This window comes from Paroedura picta, chromosome 3 (genome assembly GCF_049243985.1).
Source record: "Paroedura picta isolate Pp20150507F chromosome 3, Ppicta_v3.0, whole genome shotgun sequence".
NCBI classification, from domain to species: domain Eukaryota; kingdom Metazoa; phylum Chordata; class Lepidosauria; order Squamata; family Gekkonidae; genus Paroedura; species Paroedura picta.
Window position 1 is genome coordinate 5,699,239 of NC_135371.1, and position 22,470 is coordinate 5,721,708.

The window sequence follows — 22,470 nt, forward strand, 5'->3', positions numbered from 1 at the left end:
AGAATAACAACCACCACAAGCGTAATATCTGCTCTGCTCAGCCATTAGGTCCCATAGAGCTCAGTGGAGCCCCCACCTAGCTTTCAAAGGGGATGAGAGAGATTCCTGGAGGATAGGCCTAACCGTGGCTACCAGCCATGGAGACTAAGGGGAACCTCCCCATTCAGAGGAACAAAGACTTTGGAGCTGGAAGGCTACCTCAGCGGAAGGCCATGGCCTGTTTGTCTCCACCTCCTGAGGCAGCCATTTTGCATTTGGCTCCCCCTCCTGGGGCAGCCATTTTGGGGCAGTGCTTAAGATTCCAAAGGGACCCGCTCAAAAAGCATGCCTGGGACCCTTGCCTCTTTTCTAGGTGACCGGCCACAGACGTTTGTGTGGGTGGCTTCCAATTGTGACTTTGCATTCCTGGGATTTGTGGAAATTAGCATCTAGGAATTGGGAAGGGGGCAGTACATGGGGGTCTCCCCTACACTTCTGGTTCAGGGTGATCGCATTGCTGATGCTAGAACAGAACCACTGTGAGAAATCATCTTGCTCTAGAAAAAGAATCACACAAAGAATCCAAAACGATTTGCAGGAAATATCAGCATTTATTATTTCTAAAACAGCATAATCAGTGTATTTGACAGAGTGACATGCCCAGAGGAAGAAGGCATGTTTCCCTCCCCTCCAAGGAGTTTATAATCTAAATTTTAAATCCCTAATGTATTTAGAGCTGGTTTTTGTACCCAATTTTTTACTACCTGAAGGAGTCTCAAAGTGGCTTACAATCGCCTTACCTTCCTCTCCCCACAAGACACCCTGTAAGGTAAGCTCTGAGAGAACCGTGAGAGCTGTGAGAGAACTGTGAATGGCCCAACGTCACCCAACTGGCTGCACATGAAGGAGTAAGGAATCAAGCCCAGTTCTTAAGAATGGTAAGCCTCTAATCTGGAGAACTGAGTTTGATTTTCTCACTCCTCCACATGCAGCCAGCTGGGTAACCTTGGGCTAGTCAGTTCTGTTAGAGCTGTTCTCACAGAACTGTTCTCTCAGAGCTCTCTCAGGCCCACCTACCTCACAGGGTGCCTGCTGTGGAGAGAGAAAAGGAAGGCAATTGTAAGCTGCTTTGGGACTCCTAACTAAGCATGTCTGGCCACTTTGCAGGGAAAAACCAGCTTATTGGAAAAACTGGCCAAGGTTTCCGTCTGTTTCTGCAGATCAGAATGGTACTTTCTGGGAAAAGTTAGAATCACAGAGTTGGAAGGGACCTCCAGGGTCATCTAGTCCAACCCCCTGTAGAATGCAGGAAATTCACAACTACCTGCCCACCCACGGTGACAATTCCATGGCCAGATGATGCCCCCCCTCAAACCAGAATCCCTGGCCAGTCTGGCCTAGAGGAACTTTGCCTCCTGCTCCCGAAGTGGCAATTGGCACTTCCCTGGGCATGCAAAAAGGGCCAAAGGAGCCAAACATCGACACATTCCCTCCTGCCCACCCACTCACCCTCTGCCTAACTTGACTGGCAGACCAGCTTGGTGTACTGGTTAAGAAAAGCAGCAAGCTGGGTTTGATTCCCCACTCCTCCTCAACATGCAGCCAGCTGGGTAACCTTGGACTCATCATAGCACCGATAGAGCTGTTCTAACTGAGCAGTTCTCTCAGGGCTCTCTCAGCCCCACCTATCTCACAGCGTGTCTGTTGTGGGGAGACAAAAGGGAAGGCAATTGTAAGCCGCATTGAGACTCCTGGTAGAGAAAAGTGGCATATAAAAACCAACTCTTCTTTTTATACATCAAGATTTACTATCTGACCCTCTTCAGCCTATTGTGGTTGAGAGACGTTTGCGCCGGTCTGAATGGTCCCCCCACAGAATGGAATAGAGGCAGCACACGCTGTGACCCCCCCCCTTGACACCTCATGACCCACAGCCTGGACTGGCTGCGAGTTCAAGTCCTGACACTGGCACAGTTTCTCCCTGGATCCACGAACCCTAGCTGAAGCTCTGCTGTGGTTTGCCTCCCAGGTGAATGTCTTGGTGCTTAATTAGAGTCGATTTCAGACCGAATGCTTTCCCGCAATCGGAGCATTGATATGGCTTCTCCCCGGTATGATTTCTCTGATGCCTGACAAGGTGATGGTTGTAAATAAAGCCCTTCCCACACTCTGGGCACCTGTACGGCTTCTCCCCGGTGTGGATTCTCTCGTGGGCTTTCAGCTGCGATGGCCGGTTGAAGCTTTTCTCGCACGCAAAGCATTTATAGGGCTCCTCCCCTTTGTGGGTCCTCTCGTGGTTATGAAGGCTCGAGGTCTGGTTGAAGCTTTTCCCGCACTCTGAGCATTTGTATGGTTTCTCCCCCGTATGGATTCTCACGTGGACAACAAGGTTGGACTTCAAACAGAAGCTTTTCCCACAGTCTGAGCACTGGAAAGGTTTCTCCCCCGTGTGGATTCTCTGGTGTCGGAGGAGGCTGGCTTTCTCCCCAAACCCTTTCCCGCAATCGGCACACTTGTGTGGTTTTTCTTCCATGCGCACCCCCTCGTCCGCGAGATGTATCTGATGGTGCTTGATGAAGTAAGAGATCTGCCGGAAACTTTTCCCGCACTCGGGGCATTTGTAGGGTTTCTCGCCAGTGTGAGTCCTCTCGTGTTCCTTCAGGTTCCCGGCCTGGCTGAACCGCTTCCCGCACTCGGAACACTTATAGGGTTTCTCCCCCGTGTGGGTTCTCTGGTGAGCGATGAGGTTAGAGCTCGTGCTAAAGGACTTTTCGCAGCCCAAGCATTTGTAGGGCTTCTCTCCCGTGTGGAATCTGCGGTGCGTCGTGAGCTCGGAGATTTTTCGGAAGCTCCTCCCGCAATCTAAACACGTGTACGGCCTCTCCCCGGTGTGGGTTTTCTCGTGTTCCTTAAGGGACCCTGAGCGGCTGAAGCTTTTCCCACAATCAGGGCACTGGTAGGGTTTCTCTCCAGTGTGTATCCTCACGTGCAACACAAGACTTCCTTTATGACTGAAGCTCTTCCCGCAGTCGGAGCACGCGTATGGCTTCTCCCCCGTGTGGATTCTTGCATGGGCAATGAGGTTTCCTTTCTGGTCGAAACTCTTGCCGCAATCCGGACACTTGTATGGTTTCTCCCCTGTGTGGATTCGGTGATGTCGGACGAGCTTAAAGCGAGCGTTGAAGGACTTTTCGCAAAATAAACACCGGTATATTTTCTCCTCTGCTTGGGCGCCACCGTTCGAAATGAAGTCTGAGCTGTCCTCCCACGGTTTGAACGCTTCCTGCGTCCCACGTTCAAGCATTCCTGCCTGGGCTGCAATTCCACTTTCCCGGCAAGGAGGAGATTCGCCCTCGCTCTTCTTTAAGTTGTTTTCCCCTTTGTCCTTTGGCCTACGTGGACTTCTAGCAGCTTCAGGGTTTCTGGAACTCTTCCTCCTGGCGTCAGACACAAGCAGCTTCCCTTGTGTGGAGGGTTCCCGATGTCTGCCTTCATTTCGGTAGTCAACCGTACACCCCTCACCTAAGAGACAAGAAAATCCCAGAACAAGTTATTAGGGAGTTTGGCCAGAGTCCCACTTGAACGGCAGGAGGAGGAGGAGGAGGAGGAGGAGGAGGAGGAGGAGGAGGAGGTATCTGTTTAGAGGACAGAAAGAGAAGGGAAGAGGTCTGTGGTGGGGAGGAAGAAGAAGAAGAGTAGGTTCTTAGATGCTGCTTTTCTCAACCCAAAAGAGTCTCAAAGTGGCTTACATTCACCTTACCTTTCCTCTCCCTACAGCAGACACCCTGTGAGGGAGGTGAGGCTGAGAGAGCCCTGAGATTACTGAAGAAGAGTTGGTTCTTATATGCCGCTTTTCTCTACCCGAAGGAGTCTCAAAGCGGCTTACATTCGCCTTCCCTTTCCTCTCCCCACAACAGACACCCTGTGAGGGAGGTGAGGCTGAGAGAGCCCTGAGATTCCTGCTGAGTCAGAACAGCTTCATCAGTGCTGTGTGCATGTGGAGGAGGAGTGGGGAATCAAACCCAGCTGGCCAGATTAGAAGTCCTCACTCCTAACCACTACACCCAGCTGGGAGAAGAAGGGAAGGCAATTGTAATCTACTTTCAGACTCTTGCAGGAAGCGACAAGCAGGGTATAAAAATCAACTTCTTCATAATGAAAATGTCTACAAGTTATAAGGCTCTTACAGAAGTACAGGAAATTAAACACAGCTTCTTATTTCTGTAAGGCCCTTGTATAGAGGGTCACCTGCAGTTCAGAGGCTCCTTTGAGACCAGCAAGGTTTTCAGGGTCTAAGGTTTCAAGTGTCAAATCTCCCTTCACCAGGTGACAAGGGGAGTTTTGGCTCTCAAAGATGGATACCCCAAAAATTGAGCCATTAAGGTCGAATCTAGCTCATCCAAACAAAGAATCAACTAGCAGTTATATCTCTCAAGTGCTAAGTATGAGAACCACTAACTTGGCAAGATGAAGTACTTAATTCATTCACAACATGGGGGGGGGGGACTGGTCCTTACCCAGAGATGCCACATCCCCGAAATTCTCCTGCATGTCTTCTCTTTACAGCTCCTCCTCACAGCAGTGTCCACTCTCTGAACAAGGGGTGGGGGGAATCTTCCGCCTTGGGAATTGTCACAGATACAAGTTATTTTATTTCAAATATTTCTGTGCTCCCTTCATTCCCAAGTCAGGGCCTCGCCCAGGCAAGGAAACATTCCAGGCATTCAGAAGCATTTAAAGTGCAAATATATTCAAAATATATTTAAGATAATTAAATAAAAGGAGGGCTGTTTTTTTTTTTTAATACCTCGCTTTTCCCTACCTGAAGGAGCCCCAAAGTGGCTTACAAATACCTTTCCGTTCCACTCCCTGTGGGGCAGGTGAGGCTGAGAGAGCTCTGAGAGAACTGTTATGCGAGAACAGCTCTAAGAGAATTCTGCCTAGCCCCAAGGCCACCCAGTTGGCTACCTGTGAATCAAACCCGGTTCTCCAGAATCTTGCCGCTCCTAACCACTACGCCGCACGGCGTCTCTAAAATACAAACCCATAAAAATATGAGCACTCCAGAAAACCCTCACAAATCGGGAGGAGTTAGTGAGGAAAAGCCAGTCTTCATCTGCTGGCAGAAAACCACCATAGAAGAAGACGGACAAAACTCCCTAGGAGGGAGTTCCACAGTTAAATTCCATCTCAGTAAAGGACCCAAATTTGCCTCTTTGCCATCTAATCCTCACAACAACCCTGTGAGGTAGATTAAATTGAGAATGTGCGGCTGGCCCCAGGTCACCTAGCGGGCTTCCGGGACATGTGGGGATTCGATTGTCAGCTGCTTTGTGTTGCCTTTAGGTAGTGAAAAGCAGGGTATAAAACCCCGCTCTTCTTCAGAAATCTCTGTCGGTCTTCAAAGTGCTTCTAGACCAGGGGTAGTCAAACTGCGGCCCTCCAGATGTCCATGGACTACAATTCCCAGGAGCCCCTGCCAGCATTCCAGATGTCCATGAACTACAATTCCCAAAAGCCCCTGCCAGCATTCGCTGGCAGGGGCTTCTGGGAATTGTAGTCCATGGACATCTGGAGGGCCGCAATTTGACTACCCCTGGTCTAGACTCTAGAGCAGGGGTAGTCAAACTGCGGCCCTCCAGATGTCCATGGACTACAATTCCCATGAGCCCCTGCCAGCGGGGCTCATGGGAATTGTAGTCCATGGACATCTGGAGGGCCGCAGTTTGACTACCCCTGCTCTAGAGCCTGAGAGACATTGCCCACTGTCCCCCCCCCTGGGGGCAATCACTCGGCCTCTGGCCTCCCTCGCAGGGTTGTTGTGGCTGCTGTGAGGCCAGAACGCAGGCGCACAGCCCAAAGGCGCGCTCAACCCCGATCTCCTTAGCAGGGCCAAACCAGAACCACCGGCCCTGCGTCTCCCAAGAGCAGAGGGGGTTGGGGCTCTCCCTGCCCCACCTCTCCAGCGACCCCCTTTCTCCTCCCCCTGCAGCCAGCTCCTCCCTGCTTGCCTTTTCCTTCCCCACCCGCACCTCGTGCAAAAGCTCCTGCTCAGCTCACCCCGTTGCATGCAAGCCAACAACACACAAAAACAGCAACACCCCCCCCCAAAAAAAATAACCCCCCCAGCTTTTCTCCCTCCCCCCCCTGCCCAAACAGGAAGGGCTGCACCATCTTTCCTTGCCCCCTTCCTTTGTCTCTCTAGGAGCCGGCGCTTGGTCCCTTTAACTCTTGGGTGTCCAGGGGCTGGCCGGGGAGCTTTGCAAAAAAAAGAGAGAGAGGGGTGGGTTTTTTGACCCTCACGCTGCAGCCCCTCCCTGGAGATCTGAGGCTGCCCGAGCTCCGTCCAGGTGAGTGCTGCCTCCTGGGGCTGCCCCACGGATCTCCCACCCCCCCCCCACCCCCGGGCTCTGGTCGAGGAAGCCTTTGAGATCATGGTTGGCCAAGGGTTGCGTGGTCCCCCCTGCCCACCGGCGGGGGAAGAGGGGAGGGTCGCCAGCTCCAGGGGGGGGAGCTCTTGGAGATCTGGGGAGGGCAGGGGGTGCAGTGCCCCAGGGACCACCCTCCCCAGCCTCCATTTTCTCCAGGGGAGGCTGATCCCGGCAGCCTGGGAAGGAGCTGCAATTCCGGGAGATCTCCTGGTCCCGCCTGGAGGCTGGCATCCCCGCGCCTCAGTGGGGGTGCAAGGCTACGGAGCTCACCGTTCCAAGCATCGATTTTTTTTCTCCAGGGGAGCTGATCTCTGCGGTCAGGGCATGAGCTGGAATTGGTGGGGGATCCCCCAGGTGCCGCCTGGAGGCTGGCATCCCCCGCGGGAGCGGATGCTTGCTTCATTAGAGATGCCGGGGATCGAACCCGTGCTGAGCAGACGCTGGGGCCATTAGGGTTGCCAACCGCCCAAATGCAGCCTGGTGGTCTTCGGGCATTCAGCTCCACACTGCTGAGATCAGTTCCCCTGGAGAAAATGGCTGCTTTAGAGAAAGAAATGAATGGCCGTGTACCCTCCTGAGGTCCTTCCAAACTCTGCCCTCCCTAGACTCTGTCCCCAAATTTCCGGGGAATTTTCCAGAGTGGTGGTGGCAACCCAAACCGTGCTATAACACAAGTCTTCCGTTTTAGAACTCAAAAAGGTTGTTACAGGCTTATGGTGGGTTTTTTTGTTGCTGTTATTTTCAGATACACTAACAAGGATGCGCCTGCCTACAGGTGCTACTGTTCTCTTGGTCTTTTCTCCCGCTACAGACAGACTAACATGACTGCCCATCTTGTTCTACTACAGATAGTGGGCACCGGCAGGGGATGAAGGAGTAGGGATGCCAGATGCATGTTGGGAAACCCCTGGAGAATTGGGAGATGGAGGCTGGGGAGAACAGAGACGTTCAGTGGGGTACCATGGATTTCTGGGGTGATCAGATCTTATTGGGAGCCAGGTTGGTGTAGTGGTTAGGAGTGCGGATTTATAATCTGGTGAGCCAGGTTTGATTCCCCACTCCCCCACAGGCAGCCAGCTGGGTGACTTTGGGCTCCCCACAGCACTGATAAAGCTGTTCTGACCGAGCAGGAATATCAGGGCTCTCTCAGCCTCACCCACCTCACAGGGTGTCTGTTGTGGGGAGAGGAAAGGGAAGGTGACTGTAAGCCGCTTTGAGACTCCTGCGGGTAGAGAAAAGCGGCATATAAGAACCAACTCTTTTTCTTCTTCAGTAATCTCAGGGCTCTCTCAGCCTCCCCCGCCTCACAGGGTGTCTGTTGTGGGGAGAGGAAAGGGAAGACGCCTGTAAGCCACTTTGAGACTCCTGCAGGTAGACAAAAGCGGCATATAAGAACCACCTCTTCTTCTTCTTCAGTAATATCAGGGCTCTCTCAGCCTCACCCACCTCACAGGGTGTCTGTTGTGGGGAGAGGAAAGGGAAGGCGATTGTAAGCCGCTTTGAGACTCCTTTGGGTAGAGAAAAGCGGCATATAACTCTTCTTCTTTTTCAAATAATCCGTTTTCTCCAGGGGGACTCGTCTCTGTGGTCTGGAGATGAGGTGTAATTCCAGGGGATCCCAGGTCCTACCTGGAGGCTAAACAGAACAAATAAATAAAGCAGAAACAGCGTCAGCCGCTAGACAGGAAAAAGCTGAGGCGGACGGCTACAAGTTCAAGAACCCCTTCTTTATTTGGAGATGACGAGAGCCAAGAATGAGGCCCGGATTGTCTCACATTCCCTCAGTAGCCCCCAGCCTTGATTTCTAATCCTTAAATTTAGATCTCATAATATGTCTTTCCACATATCAACATGACCCACCAAACACAGAGACGGTTGTTACTTGGGATCCTTCGTTTAGAACTGACGGCCATATTGCCGTGAAAGTCTTGCATGCTAATGTGGAAAGACCGTGAGATATAAATGTATTGATTAGAGATAAGTGTTGGAAGCTACAGAGACAAGTGGCCACCCTGAGAACGAGAGATAACCCCGACTTCATTCCGTCTGTCATCTTCTTCTAATAAAGAAGGAATTGTTGAACTTGTAGTTTTCCAGCTGCTTTCTTCTCCCTTAACTACAGACAAACATGGCTACCCTCTGGACGTAAAGGGCTGTTAGGTTTGCCTTAAATTCCTGTTTAATGTTTGCAAAAAAAAAAGAAAAAAAAGAGCAAGAGTCCAGTAGCGCCTTAAAGACTAACAACCTTTATTTTATGTTTATTTGTTTTATTTATTTATATTTATATTCCGCCTTCCCCTGAGGCTCAGCGCAGTTTACATCGAACGCAGAAGAATACAAGGAACTTACGTTTTCCATAACATATAGATAACCACCACAACAATAATATTAACATTAATAGCTGTAACACAGGTAACCATAAGAATGTGTCAGGCCAAGATCTTTCCTGACAAGTATCTGAAAAGGTGAGTAGGGACGCCAGAAAGAAAGCTATCCCCCTCCACCAATTTCCTTAGAATTTGTCCCTGGGCCCTGGATCTTTTTTCCTGCTTGATAGCCTTAATAGGGCTCCCTGCCTTTTGTTAGGCTTTTAAGTAGCTCCCGGACTCCTCTTTGAACTAAGCTCCCAGTTCCTGCTGCCTCCAGGACTGATAGGATCAAATCTGCATATGAATTCCAGTCTGGCAGATTCACAATGCCCCCTCCTCTTGAAACCCCCGACTACCTCCTGGGTAATCTTTTAAGGGGGAAACAAGAGTTTGACCCCCAGCGTCTCCCTGGTCGCTTCCTGGGGAGGGCCATGTAAAATCTGAGAAGGCGATCCGCCCTTCCCTTTACCATCAACACCTGGCTATTGTCATAGGATAGCTAGGAAGAGGAGAGCCTCGAATATGCCTTGAGGCCTTTCTTGGAGGGCCGTCTTGGTGTAGTGCCGAAGAGCAAGGGGCCTCTAATCTTGAGAACAGCGTTTGAGTCCTTGCTCCTCCTCCATGCCCAGCCAGCTGGGTGACTTTAGACCAGTCTCAGTTCTCTCGGGGCTCTCTCAGCCCCACCAACCTCACAAGAGGCCTGTTGTGGAGAAAGGAAGGCGTTCGCAAGCCGCTTTGAGACTCCTTCGGGCAGTGAGAAACAGGGTACAAAACCCCAGTTCTTCTTCTTCTTCTTCTCTTTCTTTTCTGAAGTTTTCAGGAAGGCGTCCCCACCGTGTGATAAAGCAGGAATCTCCCCAGAGGATGGTCTTGGTGGAAACCCTGCCTTGGAGGTCCCCGGGACAAGAAACGCTGCCGACGTCGGGCAAGGCCAGCTTTTCGGACTGATCTGAGCCAGCCGGGAAGGGAGAAACAAGATCCTCGCCACCCGCCGTGAAGATTTCGGAGGGGGATCAAATTTCTCTCCGGCGGATTTGTGCGAGAGGGGAAGGGGTTAGGAGCAAGGGTGAAAATGGAAGGCCGAAAGCATGCAGGAGGGTTAGAAAAGAGGCTGGGGAGCTCACGAGACGTCCTCCGGGCGGTTCTGCCGGAGTGGAGGGTGGACCGTGCGGGATGGGCGACGTCCGAAGCGGTTGACTGGGAACCCCGCAAGAGGTTTCGACAGCACTGGGATGGCCAGTGGCAAGACTTCCTGAAGACACACCAGCCCCCTTGTTTGGGGCTGAGGAACTCACTGGAGCCCGAACCTTGGGATGACACCAAGGCCTTCCTGGCCTCCTTCGAGCAAGTGGCCCAAGCCTGCCAGTGGCCCAGGGACGAGTGGGTCCCCCGTCTCCTGCCAGCACTGAGAGGAGAGGCACAGCAGGCCTTCGAAAGCCTGGAGGCCAGAGACAGAGAGGATTATGGGAAAGTGAAGGCGGCCATCTTGCGTAGGGAGGCCAACCGCATGGAAGCCCTGCGCCAGCACTTCCGGCAGTTCCGCTCCCGGGAGGTGGAAGACCCGCGGCGGATTTTCGGCCAGCTGCAGGAGCTCTGCCGTCGGTGGCTGAGGCCGGAGCAGCACTCGAAGGAGCAGATCCTGGAGCTGCTGATCCTGGAGCAGTTCCTGGCCATCCTGCCGCCGGAGCTGCAGAGCTGGATCAGGGCCGGCGGTGCTGAGAACTGCACCCAAGCCGCGGCCCTGGTGGACGACTTCCTCATGAGCCAGCAAGGGAGTGAGGCAAGAATATGGCAGGTCCGTGTATACTTGCTCCCCGGAATTTCCAACAGGGGGCGATATGTGCATTAGGTTGCCGGCTTTGCAGAGGGGACTTGGCTTTCTAGCCTCGTGTTACTCTATGGTTGCCCCACAGCTGCCATCTGCAATTGAAACTGGTTATCCGCATAGGACAATCCGTCTGGGGATGACAATTGTATGATATGCAGGGATGTGTGGACAAGGGTTTCCGGGCCCCCCTGACAACCGGCAGGGGCAGGAAAGGTTTACTGTGGGTGCTTAAGTGGGCCCATCCCGGCATCTTTGAGAGCCACAAAGTTTAATTCTGAGTATGAGGTTCCCTTATAGTCTGTAACCAGATTAGTTATTCTCCTACTTCTCTGTCTCCAAGCCAAAGTGGTTCTGGAATTGCCTAACGTGGTCCAAAGAAAAGTCCATGGTCTATGGCAGGGGTAGTCAAACGGCGGCCCTCCAGATGTCCATGGACTACAATTCCCATGAGCCCCTGCTGGCAGGGGCTCATGGGAATTGTAGTCCATGGACACCTGGAGAGCCGCCGTTTGACTACCCCTGGTCTATGGACTTCCCTATCCTCTGCCTTTTGGGCAACTAGGAAACCTCAAAGAAGGGCACGATGGTCACAGCCCCCTGCTCATGGGTTGCTCCCCAACAACTTCAAGGGGGTAGCTGTGTTGGTCTGAAGTAGCACAACAAAAACTGAGTCCAATAGTGCCTTTAAGACCCACAAAGATCTATTCAAGGCGTGAGCTTTCGAGCGTAAGGGCCTCTTCCTCAGACTAAATGAACAGCCTTCATCAGTGTAGAGATAGAAGGTGAGATCAGTTGTGGCCAATTAGTAAACGGTGTCATAACATATAAATTACTATGATAATTCTTTGCCAAAACAGCTCATCCGCCCTTTTAAGTTCAGCTGCAGTTCACAAAAACAGCGGAGAACTAAAAATGTCTAAATTAGTAATTAATGGCAGACACTTCCCCGGTTGCGTAAAGAAATAATTTAAAGAGACTAGTGGCTGGCCCCATCTGTCTCCACACAAGCATGGAATTATCCCTGCGAGTGACAAGCTGTGCTGGCAAGTCTCTTGTCCTGAGACCAGAGAGTTAAATTCAAGCGTTCAAAGGTACACTGCCTCTGAACATGGAGGTTCCACTTAGCCGTTGGGGTTAACAGCTGTCGATCTTCGTTCCTGTTTCAGGCCCCGCTGCGAGAGAGGCCTGAAAATTCCCTGGAGGCCCAAGACGCTCCGTTGGGTTCCGCCCAGAGGCAGGTCCAGGATGAGACGGATGATGTGGAAATTATTTCAATGGGTAAGGAAGGACGGATTTGTGAGGCCCTGCTGTCCAATAGCAAAAGGAGGTGGCGAGCTCCCCCCTCCCTGGTGGTCTTAAAGCAGCAGCTGGACAGATCCTTATCCTGGGTGCTTGAGGCTGATCCTTCACTGAGCAGGGGGTTGGACTAGAGCAGGGGTAGTCAACCTGTGGTCCTCCAGATGTTCGTGGACTACAATTCCCATGAGCCCCTGCCAGCAAACGCTGGCAGGGGCTCATGGGAATTGTAGTTCACGAACATCTGGAGGACCACAGGTTGACTACCCCTGGACTAGAGGGCCAGCTCTATGATTCTGTGACTCTATGACTCTAAAAGGGAGGGGCTGCCCCTGGCCCAAGACCTCCCTGCTGCTAGACCTGGGAAGGGAGTTGATCATGGCCCATCCTGATTTGGCCAAGGGGAGGAAAGGCTCTACTAGGAAAAGAAATGCTTCGTTTTCTTTCTTTATCTAAAACATTTCTTGTGCTGCTGGGTGCCGTGGGTTTTCCGGTTTGTGTGGCCGTGGTCTGGTAGTTTGATTCCCTGACATTTTGCCAGCAACCGTGGCTGGCTGCTTTAGAAGTAGGGCACGGCAAGATGGGAATTTCTCTGTGCCAAAGTGCTGCCTTTCTGCACAAATATGGTCCCTAAGGTGGCAGACGTAGAATCATAGAGTTGGATGGCCAGATAGGCCATCTAGGCCAACCCTTTGCTCAATGCAGGATCAGCCTCAAGCATCCAGGTTAAGCATCTGCCCAGCCACTGCTTTCAGATTCAGATTAATTGATATACAGTACTAAGCCGGGTGCAAAGACACTTAAAAATCCAGAACAAACCTATAACTATTACAAATTATTATAATCCAGGAAGTTGTCATCAAAGTAGGGAATTTCGAGTAATATTAAAGGGATCGTTTAAGAGAAAAGTTAAATTACCAAAATTCATAATGAGCTTCAGGTACTGACATACATTTGACGTAACCTATAAGCTACAGCATCATAGAATCATAGAGTTGGAAGGGACCTCATGGGTCATCTAGTCCAACCCCCTGCACTATGCAGGACACTCACTTGGTAAGTATCTGTCCAGTTGCTGCTTGAAGACTGGCAGTGAGGGGAAGCCCCCACACACACACACACAACCAGTTCCACTACTGAACGACTCTGACTGTGAATCCCCCCCCCCCATATCTATCTTGTACCAGTCTACATGTCATTTAAAGCCACGACATCCCAAAAGACATTTAAAACATTAAAAATATTGATATAATTGGATAAAACCAGTGAATTTACACAACACAACCAGGGAGGGGGGCTAGAAAGAGTTACTGGAGGGGGGGGACACTGCGGTATGCCAACTAGGAGACATCGAAGAACCCTAAATGGAAAGAATTTTGTCAGAGGCGATACGAAGGACCCTGGCCTGACAGCCTGCAAAGTCAGGGCTCTCAGCCTCTGCTGTTCTTTTTGGCAACTCTAGATAAGGGACTGAGGCCCCTTGTTTTCCTTTTATCCTCCCGCCGACTGTGGTTTATCTGGGGAGGAGGGGCCGCGTGTATTCTGCCAGTGGTCTGAGCGATTATTCTTTGCAGGCAGCGGTGACCTTGGGCTATCAATAAGGCTCCCATAGCCACGCATTCCACCCATCTCCGATTTCCCAGAAGCAAATGGCTTTTGCAGAAAGGAACAGAAGTAGAAGGGGAAACGGCTGCAGTTTGGTCCCGTTTACAGGCTGAAATTTCGGGATCCCTCGCAAGCTGTCTTCTCGTTCGCGTTCTGGTTGAGGGCCATACACGGTCTGGGCCCAATGTACTTGAGGGACTGTCTCTCTCCCAATGCCTCTCTCAGGGCACTTTGCTTTGTGGGTACAAATAGACAGGAGATCCCTAGCCCTTGGGACATTTGCCTTGCTTTGACTATAACTCCGTTCAGCAGGGCCTGTAAGATGGAGCTCTTCCGCTAAGCTTTCAGTTGAGGTCTGGCTGACATAAGATCTTGCCCCTCGTCTGGAGTTTGGAGTCTCTCACCTGTAACATCATCCCCTGGGACTTGGGGGGTCTGGCAGAATGGAGGGGGGGGTCAGGAGTTTGTGGGGTTATGCAATTGTGTGGCATGGTTTCCTTTAATTGTATGCTTTTAGTGTTGTCAGCCACTGCGAAATAGCAGGCCAAGGAGTGGCAGCATACAAATATATATAATTAATAAATTATATATCCTGACAGAGTGGTTTCTCAGTGGCTTCCTCGGGAGGTGGTGGGTTCTCCATCTTTGGGAATATTTAAATAGAGGCTGGAGAGCCATCTGACGGAGAGGCTGATTCTGTGAAGGCTCAAGGGGGTGGCAGGTGACAGTGGATGAGCAATAGGGCTGTGAGTGTCCTGCCTAGTGCAGGGGGTTGGACTGCATGACCCATGAGACCCCTTCCAACTCTATTATTCTATGATTCTAAATAATAATTAATAAATTGTAATATGGCATAAGACCAGTAGCCCCTCCCAGACCAGCAGGATTTGGGGGGCCCTGTCAGATGCAAACAGAGAAACCAAATGAAAGGATCTTAAAATGGCGAACGGAGGAGTAAAGAGAAGCTATCCTCGGACAGCAGCTCAGATCTGGCAGCATCCAGGAAGTGGAGAATACCAGCGTGGCTCACAAGAATTGGCAGGCCTTCCTCTCACATAATTAGATCAGTTGATAAGCCTGGCGTTCAGAGAAGGAGAAACGTTTGGAGATTTTAGGGTGGGGCTGGTGGGTTTCTGTCTTTTAGGCTGGGCTAATCGTCCTTTGTGGTGTGTGTCTCTCTCTCTTACATAGATATGGGAATGACGGCCCCGAAGACCTGCGGCCCAACCCTTTCTCCAGGAAGACAAGAAATGTCCGGCACTGGCCCCATTGAGGTACAGGAAGCTCCGTTGGCAAATATAAATAAAATAAAATGTGTAGGTCAGTGACTTCAGTCCCCCTTTGTCCTCTTCTGGGACGCCAACAAACACTAACATGGTAGATTGTTTTTCTCTACGCAACAGTTTGCCTCTACTTGAACAGCAGAAAAGAGCAAGAACCTCCAACCCCCTGAAAGGCCAACGCAGTCTGCAAACAGGGGTGGAGCGTTTGCGAGTCCTTGCTTGCTTTTCCCGAAGCCAAGGCTAAGTGAAGAAGTGAGCCGTAGCTCATGGGAGTTCCTCCCCTGCTAGAAAGTTTTCTAGTCTTGAAGGCGCTCCTGGACTCCGGCTCTTTTTTGCCGCTACGGACAGACTAACACGGCGAGCCAGCTCGATCTCTCTGCGAGAACGGAAGGCTTTCCCCTTACATGCTAGTTTTCTACATGAGGAGAATACTTGCGTGGGGAGATGCATCACGGGAGCCCCTCCGTGCTGCAGGAAACGCATCTCCTCTTCAGTGAGAATGAGGCTGCTCCATCAAACGGGCTAACACATAAATGTGGGGGGGTGGGGTGCTATCAAATGTGGCAATGAGGGCATAGGCCTGACGTGGGAGGGACCCGAGTTTAATCTCCACTCTGCCCCGCCTTGGGCCCATCACTGCTCCTTCAGCTTCACCGACCTCATGGGGTTCTTGGGAAGACAAAACACAGAAGGCGGAACCTCGAGGTCCTCTAGTATTATGAAGCCAAGCCTGTTGCATTCAGGAATACTACGAGCGCTAGATTAGGGGGGTTGGGGTGAAAGAACTCTGTGGATGGCCTCCCCCTCCTCTCAGAACCTGGAAAGGCTGCAGGCCGCTGTTAGGGAACTCGCCAGCAGGGGCAGCTCTCACAAGGCAGGGATCTGCAGCCTCCGAGCCTCGAAGGGAAGTGGAAGGAGGAGGGGCGGTCAGGGGTGGGGGACGGAAGGCGATTGGCTGGCCGCTGGACAGACAGGCAATCCGGTCGTAGGAGGAAGAGGCACTCAGGGGCGGGACAGCCGCCCTGAGTGGGTGTTAAGCGCTGAGTGGCACTTAAGCCATGAGACCAGCTCCTCCTCCAAGCCCTTGCCAGAAATATATCACGTGGAACAGATTTATTGTACGGTTTGTGTGTCGCCTAGCCAGGAGACCCTACGCTTGCAGGATGCTCTGGCAGCCAGGCAAGAGGTGTCAGAGATGGTTTGACATGGCCTGCCTCCGGGTCCCGACCCCTAGCGGTCCTTGGAGGCCTCCCATCCAAACACTCCCCATGGCCAAGCCTCCTTAGCGCCCGAACTCTAACAGATTTGGCTGAAAATGTACCAGCGGCCTGGCTGCTGAGTGGGGCTTGCTTTGCTGTTTTAGGGAGCGGTGGGGTCGAAAGCTGCACCTGTCCTGGTGGACGAGGAGGTTGTCGAAAGTCTCTCCGAGAAGCCTCTGCGGTGGGAAGTCACCCAAGAAAATTTGGGGGAGGTCGTCTCTTCAGGTAACCCTCTCTTGTGGGCCAGGCATTTCTTCCTGGAAACCGAGTTGAGAGATCCCCCTGGCAGGGGAGAGGGGGCAGGGTGGCCGGATCCTGGTTATGTAACTCCTGGAGATTTTGGGGAGGGGGCCTGGGGAGGACAGGGACCTTCATGGGTTACCATGCCATAGATTCCCCTTGATAGCAGAGCAGACAGTCCATTTAACTCCTGTTTTAATATTACAACTTAATATATTTATTTACATCTGTTTTTATCATATAATTGAGTATGTTTTATTCTCATTGTAAACCACCCAGAGTCTCATGAGAGAGGGCGGTCAAGAAATCACCCTTCCTCTTTATTTTGCAAAAGAGCTCTGCTGGATCAGACCGGTGGTCCATCTAGTCCGGCATCTAGTCTCACCCAGCGGCCAACCCCTTATCTGGAGGGCCCACAATAAGGTCCAGAGAGGCCGAAACTTTCCCTGTATGATTACTGACTCTAAATGTGGAGGTTCCTTTTAGACCCCACTGTTTGCAGAAAGGTTTCAAATCAATAAAACTCCCCGCCTCCACATTTCAATAATCCAAGTGTTTTTGTTTTTTTATTAATATGATTGATTATCCAAAGGAGGCCTCGTGATACCCAAACCTCAAAGCATCTCCCTGCCAGAACAAGAGAAACCGAAGAGTGTCCTGAATTTCAGAGACGATGTGCCTTTTCCAGGTAACCTTCAATGGGGGCGGGGGATTTGGTTTCTGGGAATCATGACTGGATTTCTGGGGTGCTCACATCTTATTGTGACCCAGCGTGGTATAGTGCTTAAGAGCAGAGGCTTCTAATCTGGCAAGCCGGGTGTGATTCCCCACTCCTCCACATGGAGCCAGCTGGGTGACCTTGAGCTCACCACAGCACTGATAAAGCTGTTCCGACCGAGCAGGAATATCAAGGCTCTCTCAGCCTCACCCACCTCACAGGGTGTCTGTTGTGGGGAGAGGAAAGGGAAGGCGACTGTAAGCCGCTTTGAGCCTCCTTCGGGTAGGGAAAAGTGGCATATAAGAACCAACTCTTCTTCTTCTTCGGTAATCTCAGGGCTCTCTCAGCCTCACCTCCCTCACAGGGTGTCTGTTGTGGGGAGGGGAAAGGGAGGGCGATTGTAAGCCGCTTTGACCCTCCTTCGGGTAGAGAAAAGAGGCATATAAGAACCAACTCCTCTTCTTCTTCAGTAATATCAGGGCTCTGTCCCCCTCACCTCCCACACAGGGTGTCTGTTGTGGGGAGAGGAAAGGGAAGGTGAATGTAAGCCTTTTTGAGACTCCTTCAGGCAGAGAAAAGCGACATACAAGAACCAACTCTTCTTCTTCTTTTACTTATTATCTTAGGCCAGGAGTGACCAAACTGTGGAATAAAATCCCTATGAGCTGCTGGCAGGGGCTCGTGGGAATTTTATTCCATGGACATCTGGAGAGCTACAGCTTGGCCACCCCTGTAGCTTCCAAACTCTGACCAGGTTGGGCCACTTCTGGCTCTTCAGGTGCCTCCCCACCCATATTAAGTGACCTCCAACGGCTTCCTTCTTCTCTGCCGCAGGTGTGGCGGAGCCAAAGACAGTCCGCATGAATTCTGAGCCGAAAAAGAATGAGCCGGTGACAATCCACAGACAGCTTTCCAGAATACAAAGAGGGGACGATTACTGGGCTGCCGTCTGCCAGCAGATATATGACTCCGAGGGGCGGCGAGGGGCGGAGCCAGAGGAGACCCCCGCCAAATCCTTGGAGCCATCGCCGTACCCCCGGAGGGCGGGGGAATCCACGATGGACCCACGTGTGGGAGCAGACAGACAGATTCACAAGTACAAACCTGGACCGTTTCAAACGCCGAGGCGCCACTTGGAGGAGACTCTTGCAGGGGGCTCAGCGCATGCAAGGCCGTTCCCGCAGCCCTCCCGGCAGAAAATGCTAAATAACACAGACCTGAAATTGTTTGAGTGCTCCGAGTGCGGGAAAAGTTTCCGCCTCAAGGCCAAGCTGGTCAGGCACCAGCGGATTCACACCGGCGAGAGGCCTTACGAGTGCTTGGACTGCGGGAAAACTTTCTGCCGGAGCGACGGCCTGCTTTCCCACCAGAGATCTCACACGGGGGAGAAGCCGTACACGTGCATGCAGTGCGGGAAAGGCTTCCGGTGGAGGAACAAGTGGCTCGCGCATCAGAAAGTTCACACCGGAGGGCTGGAGTGGGAGGAAGTGGAAATCCACAACTACCGGAGCCAGCACGGCATTGTGGTCACGGTGTCGGACTAGGATCCGGGAGACCCGGGTTCGAATCCCGCCTCGGCCACGGAAGCTTGCCGGGGGACTTTGGGCCAGTTGCATATGCTCAGCGTAGCCTACCTCGCAGGGTTGTTGTGAAAAAAAGGAAAGGGGGAGAGAATATCGATGTCAGCTGCTTGGCGTCCCCAGTGAGGAGAAAGATTGGGGTAAAAAAAAAGAAAGAAACGAAGTCAATAAATAAATAGTTCTGGAGGGGCTGGGGCCAAAGGAAGAAGGGGACAGTTATGAGTAAATGCGCATGCACAGAGACAGACGCTTCAGGCCACTGCATGGTCTCCCTCCCACATTCTCTTCCACACATCTGCCCACTAGCATATGATCGCTTCCCTTCCCCTAAGACCTGCCCGTTCTCCATCGCTGGGGTCACATTCAGACATTACAGATCAACTTCAGATCCTTTGCACAGAGAACAAGCCTGTTTCTTTTGCTGGCTCCTTAATTCCTCCCACCTTGACCCCCTTTTTGTGTGGAGAGACCCCATCCGAGACTTCGCAAAACGAGGAACTTCCTTGCCGCGTTTAAGCTCCTGGTGCCTGAAATCCGGGCCATTTGGCATACATGATTTTTATAGACCCCAGATTCTAAGCCGCAGACTTCAGCCCTAGTTTGTGGGTGAGAAGAACCCCGATCGGTTGAATCTAGATGTCCTTGAAGACTTCCTTAACTAGTAATCTCTGCTCCGTGCGTAAAGGAAAGAGGGGTGAAACATATCCGTGAGTCTGAGAACGAACTGGCCTCTTCATCCCAACTGTGGTTTGTCTCCCTTTACTGCTGGGCAAGAAACATCTTTCCAGCCAGTCCTGCCCTAGGATTTGCAACAGCAGAGGATTCACGTGGGCCAAAAGGAGGGGGGGCCTGGCCTGCGGGCCCCCGCCCCCTAAAAGCATGCCTGTGCATGTGGGAAACGTAGGCCCATACTGTAGCTTGGAAACAATCAAGCAATTACGGTGATAGATGGCTCTTATGTTTTCTAATAACCTTGTAGACAAGAAGACTTGAAAATATGGTTATCAGATCCCCTCTCAGTCGTCTCCTCTCCAAGCTTGGTCTGTTTAGCCTGGAGGAGGAGATGACTGAGAGGGGATTTGATAACCATCTTCAAGTATTTATAAAGCTGCCATGTAGAGGATGGAGCAGAGTTGTTCTCTCTTGCCCCGGAGGGACGGACCAGATCCAACGGGAGGAAATTAATGCAAAAGAAATTCCGTCTAAACATCCGGAAGAAGTTCCTGACAGTTAGAGTCGTTTCTCAGTGTAACAGGCTTCCTCGGGAGGTGGTGACTTCTCCATCTTTGGAGATCTTTAAACAGAGGCTAAATACCTATCTGACGGAGAGGCTGATTCTGTGAAGGCTCAAGGGGGTGGCAGGTGACAGTGGATGGGTGATAGGATTGGGAGTGTCCTGCATAGTGCAGGGGGCTGGACTAGATGACCCAGGAGGTCCCTTCCAACTCTATTCTATGATTCTTAGAATCATAGCCCGTTTTGTATTTGATCTTCCTCAGAAATTATTCTTATTACTTTCCCTCAAGAGTTAGCCACCCATTATACGATATCTGTACGCTTATATGGGAAGTAAACGCCTATTTATTTAATCTGGTGCCATGCCACCTGTTTTGATATGAGCTGGCAAAGATGGCATTCCTTTTTTCCGGCCCGTTTTGCCAAGCTGTTCTGCAGTCCCGTTAGGCTAGCAAGGATGGCCACACAGTGGCTCTCCCGATGTCCACAGACTACAACTCCCATGAGCCAGTGCTTGCAGCATGCTGGCAAGTGGGAATGGTAGTCCGTGGACATCTGGAGAGCCACAATTTGGCTGTTCTGGGCAAGGGGCTTCTTAAATTTATGTCGCAGGATCCCATTTACTGTAGGGCCAGCCTCATCCTTTGTCCAATTAATACCCAAGGGCCTTAAATAAAATAATTGCCGTTATTCTCAAACTTAAGAGCCATTAATCCCAGGAATGGTCTGTCTGTTTCTACACAACATTGTAATCTATGTGTTGTCGCTTAGGGCTGTGGGAGAAATCAGATTCCACCGTAAACGCTCCCACCCTTTACTCTTCTCCTTTCTCGACTGAAATTACTGCTCTCTCTCTGTCCCATGCTCACGGCATTCTTCAGTTCTCCCTTGTGGGATTCTCTAACGTGTACGAAGATTAAATTTAATAAGAAATGTCACTGAGCGGTTTATCTCCGGGGGGGTGAGAGGCAGGGCGGTGTGGTGGTTCCAGAGCGGCCGACTCTGCTCCCGAGAAGCAGGTTTGATTCCCTGCTCCTCCTCCACACGCAGCCAGCTGTTCTCTCAGAGCTCTCTCAGCCCCGCCTCCCTCGCAGGGTGTCTGTTGTGGGGAGAGGAAGGGAAATGTGTTTGGAGTGAAAAACAGGGTATCAAAACCAATTCTTCGTCCTCCCCAAAAAGTTTTGTTGGGCTTTGAGGCGCTCCCGGACGCTAGGATACGAGGGACGCAGGCTCAAATGCGCGCTCTGCCCTGCCACCTACCCGCACCACCTACGCCTGCCCCTGGACGACAAAATAGCCAGGTACGTCCCTGCTCTCCAGAGAGGGAGCCCAAACAAAACCCAGAAAACTCACAACCTGGAGAAGAATTCCTCTTTGCCCACTCTTTCCAGCCCATGCCTGACTGTATGAATCTCTCTCATCCTCCCCACCCCCTGTCATCTCTTTTAAGGACTAGAAAAGGTCCTGACACCAAAGGCATTGATCTCTCTGTCTGAAATTGAAACAACCAGAGACCCCATCATGGTGCCCTGTGTTTCGATGCTGGAACGGTCTCCCTCCTGAGGTTTTGGGTTCTTTAGGGTTGGGGGTTTTCATGTGTCAATGGGATGCCTACTCATCAGGGATGTTGTGATTTTTTTGCAGGGGGGTCAGGCTGGGCAACTCTGGCTGACCCTCGCAGCTCTGAGTTTTAAAGACAGGCAGTTGCGGTTTCCCACAATCAGCTGCGGTTTCCCACAATCAAATCCATTTTCGATTGTATGTAAATTGGGATTCTGTGCACCAGCAATCTCCGGTGAACACAGAGGCAGAACCCGAGAGCAGAGGAGGCCTGGAAGGAAAGCGGAAAGTCCTGTGGCTTAATGGTTGAGGATCTGTTTGGCATGCAGAAGGTCTCAGGTTTCATTCCCAGCATCTCCAGTTCAAAGGGCCAGATAAGAGGGGATGGGAAAGACATCTGCCCAAAACCCTTAAGGCAAGGGTAGTCCAACTGCAGCCCTCCAGATGTCCATGGACTACAATTCCTATGAGCCCCTGCCAGCATGTGCCAAGGGCCTGATTCAGTCCAAGGCAGTTTCATGGGGTTGTAATATTTGTTGGTCTTCAATTGGTACGATTTACTCATTCCTGTGATTTCTCAGCTGACATAAAAAAAAAAAGAAATAGAAAGTCACAGACCTAGGATTCTGTTGCATAGGCGGGATCCCTTTTTTGACTATGTTCAACACGACTCCAAGGAGTAGAAAAGAAACTCAAAGTCTTTATCGAAGTTATCCACAATGCATAAGCGAAATCTCAAAGAACGATGCAGAAAGCGTCACTGACAGAGATAGAGAACTGAGATCTATTCTGCTTATAAAGGGCTGAAACTACAGGCGGGAATCTTTGTTCCCACTGGAGAGGCCTTTGGGGACTGGGTCTCTCTCCCCCCAGATGCGGTCCATTTGTCTTTCCCCTGTGAACCAAGGACACCGACTGATAAGACCCAGTTCCCAGTGGGGGTGGGCGGGGGGAAGACCAGCCAGTGTGCCATCTGGTTGTAACCCCAGGGGTGTGGAAACCTAAGGAATGCAAGCGTGGGGGGCCAAGCGAGAGAAACACAAGGGGCTGCTGGCTCATGAAACCAAGTCTCCCTGGTCTTTCGGG

General features: G+C 51.5%; 2 protein-coding genes across 7 annotated transcripts; one reads left to right on the top strand and one right to left on the bottom strand.

Moving 5' to 3' along the window:
- Nucleotides 1-580: 580 nt before the first annotated feature.
- Nucleotides 581-6,924, bottom strand: LOC143834053 (uncharacterized). 5 transcript variants are annotated; one of them, XM_077330602.1, is made up of 3 exons: nucleotides 6,681-6,924; nucleotides 4,497-4,600; nucleotides 581-3,501 (listed from the first exon to the last, which is right to left on the bottom strand). In XM_077330602.1, the coding sequence occupies exons 2-3, from the start codon at nucleotides 4,528-4,530 to the stop codon at nucleotides 1,976-1,978; spliced, it is 1,560 nt and encodes a 519-aa protein (XP_077186717.1). In that variant the 5' UTR covers nucleotides 4,531-4,600; nucleotides 6,681-6,924; the 3' UTR covers nucleotides 581-1,975. The 5 variants fall into 5 exon arrangements, with proteins under 5 accessions (XP_077186717.1, XP_077186716.1, XP_077186718.1 ...); XM_077330601.1 differs by lacking the exon at nucleotides 6,681-6,924 and adding an exon at nucleotides 6,040-6,078; XM_077330603.1 differs by lacking the exon at nucleotides 6,681-6,924 and adding an exon at nucleotides 6,012-6,036.
- On the top strand, nucleotides 6,152-20,762 carry LOC143834015 (zinc finger protein 18-like). Of its 2 annotated transcripts, none has more exons than XM_077330503.1 (7): nucleotides 6,152-6,329; nucleotides 9,593-10,574; nucleotides 11,774-11,885; nucleotides 14,700-14,782; nucleotides 16,155-16,275; nucleotides 16,883-16,978; nucleotides 17,843-20,762. In XM_077330503.1, exons 2-7 carry the CDS (start codon nucleotides 9,852-9,854, stop codon nucleotides 18,550-18,552), a joined length of 1,845 nt encoding a protein of 614 aa, XP_077186618.1. In that variant the 5' UTR covers nucleotides 6,152-6,329; nucleotides 9,593-9,851; the 3' UTR covers nucleotides 18,553-20,762. The 2 variants fall into 2 exon arrangements, with proteins under 2 accessions (XP_077186618.1, XP_077186619.1); XM_077330504.1 differs by having other exon boundaries at nucleotides 6,185-6,329; nucleotides 9,600-10,574.
- Nucleotides 20,763-22,470: the final 1,708 nt, after the last annotated feature.